This window comes from Onychomys torridus, chromosome 10, assembly GCF_903995425.1.
Source record: "Onychomys torridus chromosome 10, mOncTor1.1, whole genome shotgun sequence".
Classification (NCBI taxonomy): Eukaryota; Metazoa; Chordata; class Mammalia; order Rodentia; family Cricetidae; genus Onychomys; species Onychomys torridus.
Window position 1 is genome coordinate 2,073,396 of NC_050452.1, and position 17,690 is coordinate 2,091,085.

The 17,690-nt window shown below is 40.0% G+C and overlaps 1 protein-coding gene across 4 annotated transcripts in view; it reads right to left on the bottom strand.

The window, feature by feature from the left end:
- Pnpt1 (polyribonucleotide nucleotidyltransferase 1) overlaps window positions 1–15,323 on the bottom strand; it is a 37,465-nt gene extending 22,142 nt beyond the window's left edge. For all 4 annotated transcript variants that reach the window (XM_036200549.1, XM_036200548.1, XM_036200551.1 and 1 more), the window contains exons 1-13: window positions 15,133–15,323; window positions 12,483–12,543; window positions 11,736–11,810; window positions 11,023–11,128; window positions 9,702–9,751; window positions 8,263–8,326; window positions 8,123–8,170; window positions 7,168–7,281; window positions 6,835–7,021; window positions 6,172–6,223; window positions 5,581–5,638; window positions 2,634–2,730; window positions 2,212–2,314 (exon numbers count right to left, since the gene is read on the bottom strand). In XM_036200549.1, coding sequence (XP_036056442.1) covers window positions 2,212–2,314; window positions 2,634–2,730; window positions 5,581–5,638; window positions 6,172–6,223; window positions 6,835–7,021; window positions 7,168–7,281; window positions 8,123–8,170; window positions 8,263–8,326; window positions 9,702–9,751; window positions 11,023–11,128; window positions 11,736–11,810; window positions 12,483–12,543; window positions 15,133–15,302 — 1,185 coding nt within the window. In that variant the 5' untranslated portion in view covers window positions 15,303–15,323. The remainder of the gene's footprint in view (window positions 1–2,211; window positions 2,315–2,633; window positions 2,731–5,580; window positions 5,639–6,171; window positions 6,224–6,834; window positions 7,022–7,167; window positions 7,282–8,122; window positions 8,171–8,262; window positions 8,327–9,701; window positions 9,752–11,022; window positions 11,129–11,735; window positions 11,811–12,482; window positions 12,544–15,132) is intronic.
- Between the last annotated feature and the right edge of the window lie 2,367 nt (window positions 15,324–17,690).

A 17,690-nucleotide genomic window follows, 5' to 3' on the forward strand; every position in this document is an offset into this window, starting at 1 on the left:
TAGTTAATACCTGAAAGTTAAAAGAGAGAAAATAACAGGTGCATAATTTTGCCACTCTGGGAATAAGGAAACTCAAAAAGAAGTAAAAAGGAGATGGATCAACCACATCAGAACTCAAGACTCCAGGCTAATTCTATACACCCAGAGGCTACTAAAATAAAACTGAAATGCAGATGAAGATGAAAGTTATGTGCATACAGTGTGGTTTGTTACTGAAAAGGATTAATGTCCAAGACATTAATTCAAAACAGCAGTAAAGTACTGTAATCAATATTAAAAATAGAAAAATAAATCAACCCAGAAGCTGGCCAAGAAATCTGGACAGAAAGACAGAAGTTGACCTGATCCAGTGCCTCAAGTCACACAATTCTAGGTGAGATGATCTGCAGGAAAACAGGGATATGAAGTCCTCCCGGGCATGGCTCAGACAGTGATCCCACCCACTGGTTCTTACATAGGAGAGTCTTTCTAGGGAAATACAAACCAAAGCAACAAGATACAACTTTGTACTTATTAGGTTTTAAGTAGTGATTAATGTGAGGAAGACAAGCATCAAACATTGTAACCCCCAGAAAACAATGGGTACATGGGCAAATGAACAAGTCAACAGTGGAATCGATGTAAATACCAGAGAGCAGGTATCTCTGTGAAGAAAAAGAGTATGACAGGTTCTCAGTGAATGTAGAAAGCAAAGGATCATGAATGGATGAACAATGACAACATACCCTAGAACAAGGAGAATAAGTCACTCAGTTTTGTGCTAGTTCTAATATTAAAACAAAAATTAAAATACTTAATAGTCCTGGAAAATGAAGTGAACTTACAGCAATAAAAGCAGTTTCCTGGAGGAAGGCAAGCAGGAAGAAGGTGCTACAAAGACACGTGAGGTACTTTTGGAGGTGACTGAAAGCTTATCATGCTTGTGTGCTTTCTTTCTGTGGTGTTGGGGACTGAACCCAGGGCTTCTCACATGCTAGGGAAGTCCCAACACTGAGCTATGGCCTGGCACCAACATATCAATTAATTAATAAATTTGGTTTTTTAAGACCGAGTTTCTCTGTGTAACAGTCCTAGCTGTCCTGGTACTCACTTTGTACACCAGGCTGGCCTTTAACTCACAGAGATCCACCTGTCTCTGTCTCCTGAGTGCTGGGATTAAAGGCATGTACCACCACTGCCCATTGCATATTAATTTTAATTATGGAACCTGTTGTCCATGTGTATACATTTAACATATCAAATCAAACATTTTAGACATCGGGCTAAGCTGTGCACTCAGGGCAGCAAGGCAGGAGGAACACAAGTTTGGGGTCAGTCTGTGCTGCAGAGTGAGCTCCAAGCCAGCCCAAACCACACAGTGAGACTCCAAGAACAATATGAAACAAATAAAAAACTATACACAAAAATTCCATGTTAGAATGTGGGGTTGGGGATTTAGCTCAATGGTAGAGTGCTTGCCTAGCAAGCACAAGGCCCTGGGTTCGGTCCTCAGCTCTGGAAAAAAAAAAATGTATACTTCACTACATTGAAATTATGCCTTAAAGGTATTTAAATTATATTAATAGACATATTGAGGCTATGCATAGTGAAGCATACCTATACTTTAGGCACTCAGAAATCAAAGGCTTATTTATGAGTTCCAGACCAACCTAGGATACAGTGACACCATCACAACAAAATAAAACACAATACATCAGTGAGACTCCATCTCAAAAAAAAAAAAAAAAAAAAAAAAAAAAAAAAAGATGGGTGGTAGTGGCCCACACCTTTAATCCTAGCACTTGGAAGGCAGAGACAGGTGGATCTCTCTGAGTTAGAGGCCAGCCTGGTCTACAGATCTAGTTCCAGGACAGCAGGGATACAGAGACCTTGTCTTGAAAAACCAAAAACAAACAAACAAACAAAAAACAACCTCCCCTGCCCCCAATCAACCAACGAACCAAAGAGAGTTGGGCACAGTAGTATGCATCTATAATTCTGGAGCATGAGAGACAATGAGTGGGGACACTAGAAGCTCACAATCCAGCTTCCTATGCAAATGCAGTTGTAAACAATGAACGAGATTTCCTGATTTCAAACAAGGACTTAGACACACTCACACATACACACACACATACACACACACACACACACACACACACATACACATACCCCCAAAATTACAGCATCTACATTGAAGATATAATTAAAGAAATAACTTTCATATTTTACCTGTGTCTGTCCCCTCTGAAATAATGCTGATCCATGAAGTGTCTTAAACATATCTACCTCACAATTTATATTTCTAAGTGAAGTCAAATCCCGTCCATCACACCTGTAATAAGGTAGTAAAGTCATATAGGAAGTCAGAAAAGTATTTATCTCTGCCATTAAGATCTTAACACCAGCTGCCTACAGTAACTTGTTAGAACTGTAAACAGTAATATAAATACTTGGGTCCCACCGAATCAGTGTCTGTAGGTGTGATTTATACATCAAGAGAGAGCCACAGCCACACAATCCAGACACTTGCCAACAGGTGCTGATTTATAAAATGAACACACCAGTTCCCTCCTTTAAGTAAGCTGCTACTTTCAAAGGCAACTTGCAGGCATAGCATCTGCTTCAATTCTACCACAGGAGGATGTGTTTACCTTTTGTATTCATTCAAAATAATACTTCTGAAAACCTCCTTTGCAGCAACATTGAAGGATTCTATTATTTCAAATTGGTCCACCTCTGGAAATTTTTCTATAGAAAAGACACAAATCAAAACAAAATAAACAACTTACCTTTTGGGAAGATAAGTAAGTTCTCCAAGGTTCACAGCATCAAATCAAGTATTGTGGATAAACCAAGGGAGATGTCTGAACACTTAGTTCTTGAGCAAACAAAGCACATAAATCAAATGCTCTTAAGCTAGTCAATAGGAACTTAGCTTGTGTTTTCACCAGAATGAAATGCTATGATGCACTTCTTTTTTTAAAGATTTATTTATTTATTTACTATGTATACAATATTCTGTCTGCATGTGTCCCTGCTGGCCAGAAGAGGGCGCTAGATCTCGTTACATGTGGTTGCTGGGAATTGAACTCAGGACCTCTGGAAGAGCAGTTGGTGTTCTTAACACTGAGCCATCTCTCCAGCCCTATGTTGCACTTCTGTTCTGTCATGTCACCTGACCATTTCAGACACCTACATTATGAAGAGGGTTAACTAATAGTTGACTTTCAATTATCTTTTACTTTGTGAACTTTTAATCTGTAAACAGAGAAACAGTTTATTTCATTACAAACCCGTACCAGCTGCCCAGCTACCTATTAAACTAACATTTACTAACTATTTTCATGAGCCAGGTTCTTTACAGGCATGCTTTGCTTTAAATGCCTCTAACTTTCATAACAGTCTATAAGGAAAAGTCTATTTTTACCGCCTCCCCCCAAAACAAATAAACAAACAAAACCCAAAAACCAGAAGACAGGAAAAGCTTAGAGTAAAGTAGGGCTGGGGCCGAAGGTTACGGTAGGCTGCTTGCCTGGCAAGTGGAGGACTACAGACTGTAAGAAAAAGAAACAATACACTGCCTGAGATCACACAGCACATCTTTAGAGAACCATCCAGTTGTGACATGATACTCATCTGCCTGCCTCACAGGCTTATGCTTTTAAATGTTGTTACACTGCCTTTAAGTAATGCCATGGACCAGGTTTTTTTTTTTTTTTTGGTTTTTCAAGACAGGGTTTCTCTGTAGCTTTGGAGCCAGTCCTGGACTAGCTAGATCTGTAGACCAGGCTGGCCTCAAACTCACAGAGATCCACCTGCCTTTGCCTCCCAAGTGCTGGGATTACAGGCGTGGACCACCACCGCCCAGCGCAGTCTCTTGCTTCATTAAGTAATGTATAATTTTAAAGTAATCGGAACATAAAATATGGCCACAGAAAGAGGTAGTATTGTATCTTCATCACACAACAAGCTTTTTTTTTTTGGTAGTGCTGAGCAGAACCCAGGGTGCACACAAGAGACAGGTTTCTACAAAGCCACACTCTTAGTTTAAAATACTTCTGTTAGTTTTGCCTTTTAAGACAGTCTTCTATGTAGCCCAGGATGTCCTTGAATCCACAATGCTACTGCCTTAGCTCCCAGAGTGCTTACAGGCCTGAACCACAACCTCTGACTAATTTCCATTCTCTTAAAAACTTATTGGTCAGCTGGGCGGTAGTGGCGCACGCCTGTAATCCCAGCACTCTGGAGGCAGAGGCAGGTGGATCTCTGTGAGTTTGAGGCCAGCCTGGTCTACAAAGCGAGTTCCAGGAAAGGTGCAAAGCTACAGAGAAACCCTGTCTCGAAAAACCAAAAAAAAAAAAAAAAAAAAACCCCAAAAAAAACCAAAAGAAACCCCAAAAAACCAAAAACCAAAAACCAAAAAACCAAACAAGCAAAAAAACTTATTGGTCAACTGATTACTGCATACGTAAGCAACAAATGTGTATGGGCATGCATGCCATGGTGTACTTATAGAGGTCAGAGGACAACTATATGGATTCACTTCTTTTCTTCCACCTTTGATAAATTCCAGGGGTCAAACTCAGGTTTCCAGGCTTGTTCAGCAAGCATTGTTAACTGCTGAGCCATCTTGCTGACCATAATTTCTTACCCTTGATAAAAAGGATAAAAAAAACCCTAAACTATGTTGAAGATAATTATAAGTAAAGGCATTAACATAAATGCATCAGAAGAATTTTTATTTTAAAATCTGATAAATACTCCCACAAGAGGGCACTTCTCTCTTGGTGGAAAAATTATTAAGAACTGTATGTCAATATTTCCTCATATTTAAGTTGTTACAAGAATAATGTTATATAATAAGATATTCTGCTTAGTGATTTGTGCAGAGTTAACCACCTCCAGACCATGTTAGGAATAACAACAGTATCATGTAAATGATGTCTATGTATGTGCCAGGTACAGATGCAAATATCATTTAATTACATATAAACCAGATATTATTGGTATTATGTCACACAGATAGACTCAAGAATGTATTGTTAAGTGCTTTTTTGTTTTTAGTATTGGATATAGCATAGGGCCTCATGCATGCTGGGCAAGCACTCTGCTGTTTCCTTTGCTCTCTTTTCTTTTTCTTGATTTTTGAGACAGGGTCTCTCTACACAACCCTGGCTGTTTTGGAACTATGCAGATCAGCCTGGCCTAAAACTCACAGAGATCCTCCTGCCTCCGCCTCCCAACTGCTGGGAGTAAAGGTGTGCGCCCAGCTGCTTTTTCTTTTTTGACTCAAGAATTTAAAAAATATTTTTTAGGTTTTCAAATGACGGGCAAAAGACTAGCACATTAAGACCCTGAAGCAGATGAGAAAGGAACATTTTTTATGAACTCAAGCCCAGTGTTAGCCACATTCTAGAAGTTAACATGGCAGTCACTCCATGGTCTGTCATTACTGATTTAAAATAAAACGGAGGAACTATGAGAATAACTGAGCTTGTCAAGGTCTTACCACTGAAATTTGAAAACAAATGTATGTGTTTAAAAAACAAAAAACAATGTTTTTCTTTCAACCTCCTTAAAAATGAAAATGGAATTTACCCTTTAGTTGCTCCTCTGTATCCAGTCTTATCTTGTTAACAGCTTCATCTCTAGAAATCTAAAACAGCATTGATGTTAGTGTATAAATATGAAACATTCTCATTTCTGTTTTCAATGCTACACAAATAGTGCACTGTAAGAACATTCCTTAAAGATTAAAACCTGATTTAATTAGTTCAAATTATATTTGCACATTTCCTTAAAATGTATATTAACAAAAGAATAGAGAAACAAACAGGTAGGCTTTGACTTAGCTTTACAAAGGAAAGTCCAGTTGAAGGTGAAAGTTTTTAAGCAGTAGGGCTAAGAGGAAGAAAGGTACCAGAAAAGAAGCAAGACACACTTGGGGATGTGGGTGTAAGCTCTCAAAGAGGAATCGCTTTATTAACGTTTGTTAGAGAGTTCTTCATTCTCTGCAGTGCTGCCAATCCATCCCAGGGTCTCATGAACACTGGACAACTCTCTACTCCTGAGCCACAGCCTCAGGCCTGGCCAGAGAGTTCTCGAAGACAAATAGGACTGACATGCACCAACAGGATTTGAATAAGTATAACAGAAGTAATCTTCAAACAAAACCTAAAGTACACTTACTTTATCATGTTCATAATCTGTAAAAACTGCATAGAGTTTCTCCGTGGCGATTCTATTAAGTATAAAATAAATGTTGGCAAAACAATAATAGAACTATCAAGTTCTTATAACTGAAACAAATATTAAACAGCAATGAAGGACAAACTAAATAATTAGCACTTCACAAAACTGAAATGTTGCTGCATGTCACTGCGACAGAACAGATTTCTTTCCATCTTTCAGGCAAGTCACTCACACGGCATGATACTCCCTCCCTCTTCACTTCTCTTCTAATTCCAACTCAGATCCACTCGTATTTACTGAGTGCCTCCCTGTTCTAAGCATTGTCAGGCACCACTGTAAGCCCTAGGCATAGGGCTGGTTCTTTTTGAGAAATCCAACCGTTTCCTAGAATTCAAATATCGTATGTTTTACTCTCTTTTCCCTGGACATGGAAAGATAAAGGATCTGATTTTTAAACAACAAATGTCTGTCCTTTTCACTTGAGATTTAAATTTATGTCTTGGATTAAGTTTATGCCATATGCTGGGTTTATCCCCCTGTAGGTATCAGATAGATGTTTACAGTAATGATGTAAGGGCTCCATGTGAAGCAATACAAAGCGTATTTCCTCAGAGGAAAGTGAACCTGGCGACACCAGCCCATCTGCACAGGTGTTCTTACTTATGAGCATATTTCATAATCTCTGGCGAAGGGGTGAATATCTTCTGGGGTGTCCTCTTGGCAACACCAATTTCTTTTACCAACTGCTGGATGCCCTGAATTATTTGCTGGGTATGCTTCACTCCCACTTTGATGGCATGACAGAAGTCCTGCTGGAGAACGTTTTCTGCAGAGGCTTCCAACATAACTAGTTAGAGAGTAAGGGACGATTACTGTTGGAGAACCTTTTCCACCAACAGAGTATTTTAAAATGAAAAACAAAGACACAAATAACAAAAGAAGAAAGAACAACTTGCAAGTGAAATCCAGAATGAATATATTTAAATTATTTACCAATTTGGCTTTTAGGTGCTCCAGCAACCACTAAATTTAAAGTACTAGAAGACATTTCTTTCCTGGTTGGGTTAACAACACAGTCTCCATCAATCATTCCTATTCGTACTGCCCCTAAAACATTAAAATGTCAGCAATTGTTTAATTAAAACTGGCAATTTTCACAGTATTATTCTAGTAGCAGCTTCAATCCATTGTCTTTCTGACAACAGAATGAAATTTCTATTTCTCCCATGTTGATGAAGTCTTCCTTGGTAGGCTCAGTGGGATGCTCTGAATCCGTCCAGTCAAATGATTTTTGCACACCTTTTGATCATGCTCTTGCTCTTCTCTATATCCAGACTACTCTATCCAAAGCAAATGCTTGCACGCCTTTCCCACTGAAGTTTCCCTTACACACTGGCTACTTTAAGAAGACCTGCCCTTCTATGTCATTTTTCAAGCACCTTGTCTGTGCCATTATAAGTACTCGTTATAAATAAATCTCCCTCTTTTCCCCTTACTCATGCTAAAAGCACCAAGAGCCTCTTTAACCCTTCTACTGCTACTTCCCAGATAGCCGTTTTCCCTTCAGTGCTTAGCCCCATTGCTAGTACAGAGGACACTTGACAGTTACAAACTTAAGTCGTTAGCAGACTGTATGGTTACACTTATAGGAGTTTTAAGTTACAAACATGTTTGTTTTATCTTGAAAAAGTATGTATTGTGGTAATTCCCACTGTAAAGAAAGAAAAGATCTCACAAAGAAAGGGGACTAAGAAGTCTAGGCCATAAATTCAATAGCACTATAACAGTGTTACTAGTAACACAACTCGAAGCAAGAATGAAAAGGCCTGAAAGAAATCTTAGAACGCTATCTAGTTCAGCTTCCCAAGAAGCAATAAGTCAGCACTAACAACATGCCCAGCCTCACTGGAAGAATGCAAAAGCGGCTCATACTGCAACCGTGACTTACCGACAGGTCCATTCCAAGGAATGTCTGATAAGGAGAGCGCTACCGAGGCTTTACAGGAGAAAAACAAAACACTGAAATTACAATATTTCACTGCTTTAAACATCAACAGTGATCACTTTAGCTGGTGTTCTTACACTTACCACCATTAATTGCCAGGATATCAGGTTCATTGATGCCATCTACTGCTAGCAGATTACAAATCACCTGGCAACAAGGGAGACAAATTAGACACACAGACAACAACAACAGCCACTTGATGTTGGCAGATTATGATTTCAATTAGCAACTTGGCCTAAAATATAAAAACTATACGACCAATATCCAAATCCCTTAAAGTTAGATATCATTTAACTAAATCTTTGACACTAGGCATTTAAAATTTCAGTTTCCTCATTTTCTTTTTAAGGGTATGTGGTGTGTGTGTGTGTGTGTGTGTGTCTCCCAGGCATTGTTGAACCCAGGGCTTTATTTTTACTACCAAGTTGCATACTCAGTTCTGTTTCTTTGAGAAACAATACAGCATCTTCCTGAGTTCTGTAGAACTACAGAAATGCGGGATGTAAAGAACTTGTGACAATACTAGATATACTACAGTAGTCTGTAAATGTTAGCTATGTACTTGTATTATTCCAGTTTATATTGCAATGATGTACCTATGTTACATTTTTAAAAGAATAATTTTCTTGAGTCTCTGATGTCCTCTCAAAGGTATACTATTTAGTGCAGTTAATAAAATGGCTTCCTAAATATACCTAACTAATAATATGATCACCTTGAGGAAAGAATACTAAAAAAGTATTATAAAATATAATAGAAGTTCAGAAGACCTAGAAATAAAGATGTATTATAAAAATTAATTGTGAGCCAGGCGGTGGTGGTGCACGCCTTTAATCCCAGCACTGAGGAGGCAGAGACAGGCGGATCTCTGTGAGTTCAAGGCCAGATTGGTCTACAGAGAGAGTTCCAGGATAGACTCCAAAGCTACACAGAGAAACCCTGTCTTGAAAAAAACAAAAACAAAAACAAACAACAACAAAAAAATTAATTGTGATAAGCTGGTCATGATGGCTTACTGCTGTAATCTCAGCACTTGGAAGGTCAAGGCAGACAGACTGCCATGTGTTTGAAGCTAGCCTAGGCTATGCACAGAGTTAAAATCCAGACTGAGCTATAGAGATTTAGATGTTGTATACCAAATCAAAACAAATAGTTATGTTGATTATCCTAATGGACTATTATAAATTAGACCTACAAAATCTAGCCACCTAGTCGAGCTACACCCATAACTATCACACTAACCATCTTTTATATACACTCATTTGTTTGCTAACACAGAACTTTTCAGATTCTTGTTCAACCTGGCTAGAGAGTTCCCAACAGTCCCTTACTCATACTCATAATTCAGGCATTAGCTCAAAATGGCACCAATCACATAGTTTTTCAAAGCACTGCTTTTAAAGTGACTTAAAGCATATGCATAAGTACCATAAAAATTCTTTATAAAGCTTTCTTTGAAAAGTTATAGGGATTAAATAATTTAAAAATATAATATATGGTAACAAACCAAAGCAGAATTTACCTGAGTATCATAAAAATAGCCAGCTGGAAAGAGAGGTCGAATCGAACGATCTGTCAAAACAAAGAAAAAAATATTAAGTGGCCCTGGCAGAGCTGCTTCAGAATTCAAAACTACTGAACTAATGGACAGCTGTTGAATATGTCACAGACACAAGCAAAAAGACTATGTGTTAAGAAAAACACTGATACAACAAATCAGAGGAAGAGGCTGAAGACCAGCAGCAGACACAAAGAAAATCTTCATTTGGTTCACATTTGGTGTCTGAGGAATGCATATAAATATGTACAAGCCAAAAAAAAATATGTACAAGCTAGCAATCATGGGGTAGAAAAGCTGTAGGCTACAAATGATCCCATAATATTTGTAGATATCAAAGAGCTGGAATATTATTAGGCTGATGATTTTACTTAGTAATACAGTGCTTACACAGCATGTGACTAGCCTAGTGTTTTATCACCACCATCACCACGACCCACTACCACCTCTCCATCCCCACCCCTCACCACCACCACCGGCCTACCACCACCATGACCAACACTACCACCACCCACCCACCATGACCAACACTACCACCACCCATCATGACCACCACTACCACCACTACCACCACCTACCATGTCCACCACTACCACCATCACCATGACCAACACTACCACCACCCACCCACCATGACCAACACTACCACCACCACCATGACCACCACTACCACCATCACCATGACCAACACTACCACCACCCACCCACCATGACCAACACTACTACCACCACCATGACCACCACTACCACCATCACCATGACCAACACTACCACCACCCACCCACCATGACCAACACTACTACCACCACCATGACCAACACTACCACCACCACCCACCATGACCAGCCCTCCACTACCACCACCCACCCACCATGACCAGCCCTCCACCACTACCCCTACCCACCCACACACTCATGCCTCTTCCTTCTCAAAAAGACCTGGAAGATGATAGACATACTTCAATAGCTGATAAATACAATGCTTTTAGGAGTTACTAAGTTGAACATAAACATGAAAAACCACAAGGGATAAATTTAACAGAGAACAGACATGGACATGGTATTCACATGTTTTACAGATTCATTCAGTCAGTATTTACTGAATGCCTCTACACTAGGTTTAAGGATTTGATAGTGAAGACACAAGTTTTTCCTCTCATGAAGCATACATCTGATGGTATATAAGAGCCACAGTCACACAATGAAAGGAAGCTTAGGAGACCCTGTAGAGCAGAGGTGGAAAAGAAGTCACGTGGAGAAGGGCAGCACCCCTGCTAATATCTTACCTATTATTCGACTTGTAAGAATTTCTTTGTCAGAAGAGCCAATCTCTCTTCTAAGGTAGTTTGTTGGGATTCTTCCTGCTGCAGCAGCCTTCTGTCTGTAGTCAACCTGAAGTAGCAATGAAGAATTAAGGTTTACTCCCCAAGAACCGCTACATGAGCACCAACTTCCTGAGGTGCTGACAACATATTCTAGAGGACAGAAAGATAATATTTAATTTGCTTTTAGTATTCTTTTAAACCACTCAGGGGAAGAAGAGTATATAGAGTGCTTCAACTCTGATGAAAACAAGCCCTTCATTGGCAGTCAGCTGACTGCCGAGTTCACTACTTTCCACAGCAGCTCACCTTGATCCAGTCAAATAGTGCCCCTTCCTCCCCACTTTGTGCATCAACCCTGTGAGACATAGTTGCCTAATGAATTCTTCACTTAACATATAATTGCACACTTACACTGGAAGAATACCCACTAAGACAACAAATCATTGCTTCCTTAACACCAACTTACTTGCACACTTCCACCGAGCTTGGCAACCTTGATAAATGAAATAAGCCCTCTCTTAGCCATTAGTTCACATCCTCTTAACTGACACAGTCTCAAACATACAAGGGCAATCCTCTGTTGTGTAGTTTAATTTTAACTTCAGACACTTGACAGGGTGTTACAAATACACATTTATACTATTCTGGAAGCAGATGAATAAGCAAATACTTACCACCAGGGGCATGAACTGGGAAGGTGAGGGTTTTGTTTTGCTGACTGCTGTGACCATTACTGCAGTATCACCTGACTTGAACATATACAAAAATACCAGTAAATTTCTTTGGAATCAGACATTAATGTGTAAACAGCAACTGAATGAATCCCCACTCCAAATAAACTCAATGAAAGCTCTCTCTCTCTCTCTCTTTGAAATCCTGTCTCACTATGTGGCCCTCCTTGGCCTGGGAGAGAGGTCCAGAGTGCAGGGTTTAAAGGCTTGCACCACACCTGGCTCAACAAAAGAGTTCTTCTTCCATGACTGTAACCAGTGCAATATCGATCCTTTATATCTGATTATGATCAGTATTAGAATACTCACTGAGGTTTTCACATGGAGAAATGGCTAACAGCTTAGTCACATCTATGAACTGAATCACATTTTTTACTCTTTATGAGGAAATTTACACTATAAAGAAAAATTTTCAAGAATTACTACAAAAAGTATAATAAAAACACCTTTTCTAGAACAAAAGCATAATAGATTTTATTAACAGAATATAATAAAGGCCAAAGTTTGGAAGAGTTCCTAAAGGTCATTTAATAATAGATCCAACACTGACTTTGCCAGCCTAGCATGCATGGTTCTGACACAGAAATACTTAGTTGTATCTGAACTAATTCCTAATACCATGTGATGACTTATGATGGCACACAGGTACCCGGCCACATTTTCACTTTAAAATACAGACTAGTTTCTTACCTGTACCACAGCACAGCCATCTGCAAATCTTGCCAGTTTTCCAGAGGATATTTCTAATTTTCTGTTTCAAAATAAAAAATTAATACAAAATGACACCAGTTCATGTCTTAGCTTAGTAAAAATAATTGGAGAATCTAAAAAACAAACAAACAAAAACCAAAAACAAAAGGCTCCCAATCTTTCTAAGTTCCCACCCCTATTTCAGGGAAAAAAAAAAAAAAGCCCAAGTATGCAGGAGATAATAAGTGCAGCTGGATGATAGAAAACAAGGCGGAGGACTCACCTGGAGGATGGGAAGAAACAGGATTCCTAACTACTAATTCCCATCTCATGACTCATTCACTGTAGAAACTTTAACACATGAACTCTTCTCTTCCCTAATTAAAATACCTTAAAATTTTCCCCCATTATTTTCTGGAAGAAGTATACACTTTTGAATATTGACTACAAATACTTTCATATTCTGATATATAATAGTATTTTGTTATGCTACGTTAAAAATAATAAAGACTTTTATCTTCTGATAAATAACAGTATTTTGAATGTTAACTTTAAAACTTAATAAATAGGGGTTGAGGATTTAGCTCAGTGGTAGAGCGCGCGCCTAGCAAGCGCAAGGCCCTGGGTTCGATCCCCAGCTCAAAAAAAAAAAAAACTTAATAAATAATAATACCATTAATAATGACTTTCATGCTCAACAGTGTCAAGATAATTTAATGGTGGAAGAATAGTCTTTTTCAGTCAAAGGTGTGGAGATGGCTGGATGGCCACATACTCTATAAAAAAGTAAAAACTCAAAATAGACACTATTCCTTTTAGGTATAGCTCTTTTAGAGCAAAAAAAATTAAAACTCTTGGGGAAAAAAGCAACAGGAGTAAATCTCCATAAACTTGGATTAAACAATGTCTTTTTTGATGTGCATTAAAAGCCCAAACACATAAGATGTAACTTATGCAAGTAGACTTCTTGTCTAGAACCATCCATAAGGCATAGGTGTGTACATAACTTAGTTCTAAAAGTAAAAAGGTATGACCTATAAACTTAGCAAACATATCGAGAACATATATATGAGCACACACGTATATTAAAGGTGTGTAAGAAAAAAACAGGGCCAAGAACTCATCAAATTCAGCCAACCAATGAAGGGTGTAACTCTCTCACCTGGACCCCACAAGGATGTCTACCACCACTAGTGATGAACCCATTGATCTGCTGTTTCATCAGTAGAGAACCGACTGTTCCCAAGGCTTCAGCTGAGCTGGTTGGCATGGGCCACTCAAACTGTTGTAGACATACATGGCTGTCACCCATCTGAATTCAGTCATGAGCCTCAACTCCTCAGCTGAGCCCACCCTATGGCCTGGTCCTAAGGGCCTCCAGCAGCTGTCCAACTGAGGCTACCAGCAGTAGTCTCTAGCCATCCTAGCTTTTTGTCTAGTCTTTTTCAACTCCTTGAATACACAGCATAGTTGATTCTGTAGTCACCCTGCAAACTACATATGTACAAACATTCAGTTATTATTACTGTGTGGGGTGTAAGGTGTACTCTGAGAGTTGATATTAGTAACTGCCAGTGGAATAAAAAACACCATGTTTGCCAACAGCCAGCATGCATCAAGGTAAAGTAGAGCTACCTGGCGAATTTTGGTTAACAGAACTGATATAGTGTGTGAGTTTGTTGTTACTCAATGAATTCTGATAATGCAGAAAGATGGGATGATTTTGTTTTGGGAGCATGGAATTTTGGTTGTTGCCAAGAAAACTATTGAATTTATGTTTTTTTGTTGTTCGCTTTGCCTCTTACCAATTTACTTTTCAATATTATATGTATAAAATATCTCCAAATGCACAGGGGACTTATACTACATGGATGGCCTCTGGAGTTTGAAATTGGGAGTTATGGGAACTGGGGGAAGAGCTCTCAAGTTTTAATATGTCAAACCATGTGAGTGAATGCCTAACTAAATACTCTGAAAATAAAATAAATAAGAAGAATGACACAATGAGCAGGACATGGTGAGATGGGAAAGATACCAAGGAAGGACAGGGGCAGCTGCTTGCCACAGAAAGTAGAATTTCAGGGAAAAAACATGTTCACTCTCATTCTCTGTCTCTCTTTCTCGTGTGTGTCTGTGTGCAGGTGCCCTAGCTTTGTTAATTCTGAGAAATTTACCTTTTCTGACCCTCTGTTGTCCTAAGTACGAAATGAAGGCAATAGCACCTTCACTACAGGTTTAATAGGGCTGTGTTTATCATATAACTGGTATTCAACAAAACGACTGTCCCTTCCCACTCGGGTTCACACTGGCCTCGCTTTTGGCAGAATTGAGCTGGGCACACAGACAACGTGGTACCTCGAGGTGGCAGGTTTCCCAATTCAGAAAATACAGAGAAAGGGTGGCAGGGGCACAGGCAGGTCAGACTCAGAAGGAAATCCACCACAGAGCAACCAGCAGCGGCCAGCGTGGGAAAGGGGAGGCCCAGGGAGACAGACTTCAGGTCCGGAAAAGGAAATCTCGAACTTAGGTTTGGAGTCGAGAGGTTAAAAGAGACTCAGGCTGCTGGAGTCCCATCCTGGGAGATTTGGCTACCAGGGCTGGCTGGACGGGACACCGCGAGAAAAGTCCGCGAAGTCACGCTGTTCCTTACCTGTGGCCCAGGTCCACAGTCACCGCTCGGGACCCGGTGCTGCTCCACAGCTCTCGTACCTGCGAAGAGGTGAGTACCCGACTCCGCCCGGGCCAGCCTAGGGGACGGAGAGGACCGCAGCCCAGCGGCCGGAGCCGCAAGTAAGAGCAGCACTGCCTGCAGGCCGCCATGACACCCGCGCGCGCGCGGCCCGAGCGGCTCCTCATTGGCCAGCCCACGCGTGGGCGGGGCCTTGTGGGCGGGGCCTGTCGCGGTTTCGTTTCAGGGGAGCCTAGGGGAGCCAGCCTTGGCCTTCTACATAGATCCAAGAGGGTCAAACCACCAGAATGAGTTTCTGCTCAGCTTTCCCCACCTTTTTTCTGACCTTACTAGTGAAAAATAAATAGCTTTAAAAAATTACACAGGGGCTGGGGATTTAGCTCAGTGGCAGAGCGCTTGCCTAGCAAGCGCAAGGCCCTGGGTTCACAAGCGCAAGGCCCTGGGTTCAGTCCTCAGCTCTGGGAAAAAAAAAAAAAAAATTACACAGAAAGAAAGAAAGAAAGAAAGCTCTCTCTGTTTTATCAGGGTTTAAAAGAAAGTCTTAGAACAACATATTTAATATGTAACAATAAATTAGTGGGGTAGAGAGATGGCTCAAAGGCTGTTCTTCCAGAGGTCCTGAGTTCAATTCCCAGCTCATGACCATCTACAATGAGATCTGGTGCCCTTTTCTGGCCTACAAGAAAGCAGAACACAGTATACATAGTGAATAAATAAATCTTAAAAAAAAATATGCCCTGATTATGGCTAAAAAAATTTAGTACTGAACAACCCATAATTATTTGGTTCAGTTAAGTAAGGACTTGCTTCGTATCTATGGAAGGGCTTTGGAAGAGACCTCCCTCTCACCCAGTGGCAGCCACCTGTAATTCCAGCTCTTGGAGGCTCATATTACATCCATAGACCAAGCTGGCTTGCTAGACTTGCCTGAGGGCTCCAGGTGTAGCCAGAGACCCTGACTCAAAAAATAAACAGAGCCTTATTAGGCAAGACACCATATGTAAATCTCTGGCCTCCACATGCACACCACAAGCCCGTGCACCTATATACACATATGTATGTATCCACACACATGACAACTTGCATACCATATACACATACATAAGCAAACAAAACAAAATAAACTAGCTCTTTTTTGAGAACCCCTGGAACGATTTAGTTTTTGTTCAGCTGTAAATTTTGGAAAGGAGCATAAAAAATGGCGAAAGAGTCTATCTTTACTTCCTTATGTCAGTCTAAAATGATTAGAATAGTAGTAACTGAGTCATAAACTCAAAAGCTAATACAAGCTTTGAAATCTGTGGCAGAGCTTTTTTTCACAGTATGTTTATGCTAGGCAGTTTTAGGGTTTGCACAAAGACAGAAATATAACAAAGTTTAAATTCTTTTGACTGTAGCAACTGAAACTGATTTCTGAGGTTTTCACATTCTGGAAGTATAGTTTTGCTAACTATGTTCCACAGCTACAGTGTAATTTAAAAGGAATTTCTCTATGACTCTTGGAGAATATTAAAGGTGCTTCCTTCTAAATCACTAGCAGTGTTTCTTCTATCCCCTCTTTCCTTCCTTCCTTCCTTCCTTCCTCCCTCCCCCCCCCCCCCCCCCAGAGCTGAGGACCGAACCCAGGGCCCTGTGCTTGCTAGGCAAGTGCTCTAGCACTGAGCTGAATCCCCAACCCCCCTTTTTTTCTTTCATAATCAAATTAAACTACATCAAAATAATACCACTGTGTTCTTTGTGTGACAATGTTACTAAAGTAAAACATCATTGCATTAAGATATGCTTAATCAAAGTGTAATTTGGTTTGTAGTTTGGTTTGGAATAATATATATTTAGTTTATTACTTTTTCTTGAGACAGATAACTATCCAAAGTTTACACATTTGTAGACATTTATTAACATTGTAACTAAAAGTATCAGGGGATACTGAGGCATGCAAGAGAGTTTTCTTAAGAAAGAACACAGCCTATTCAACTCTAAACACTGCTTTGGGGCCTGCAAGATTGTTCATCCCTTTGTTACCAAACCTGATTGCCGTGGGATGTTCTGTATGTCAAATGTGTTGTTCTGATTGGTTAAAATAAATAAAGTGCTGATTGGCCAGTAGCCAGGCAGGAAGGATAGGGTAGGCAGGACAAGGAGGAGGAGAATTGTTGGAAACAGAAGGCTGAGAGAGACGCTGCCAGCCGCCATCATGACAGAAAAAGACATAAGGTACTGGTAAGCCACGAGCCATGTGGTAAAGTATAGATTTATAGAAATGGGTTAATTTAAGATAGAAGAAGTAGATAACAAGAAGCCTGCCACGGCCATACAGTTTGTAAACAATATAAGTCTCTGTGTGCTTACTTGGTTGGGTCTGAGCGACTGTGGGCCTGGTGGATGAGAGAGATTTGTCCTGACTGTGGGCCAGACAGGAAAACTCTAACTACACCTGATGGTCTAGGCTTGATTCCTATAATCCACACAATAAAAGGAGAGGGCAGACTCTAGCAGGTTGAACTCTGATCTCCACAGAA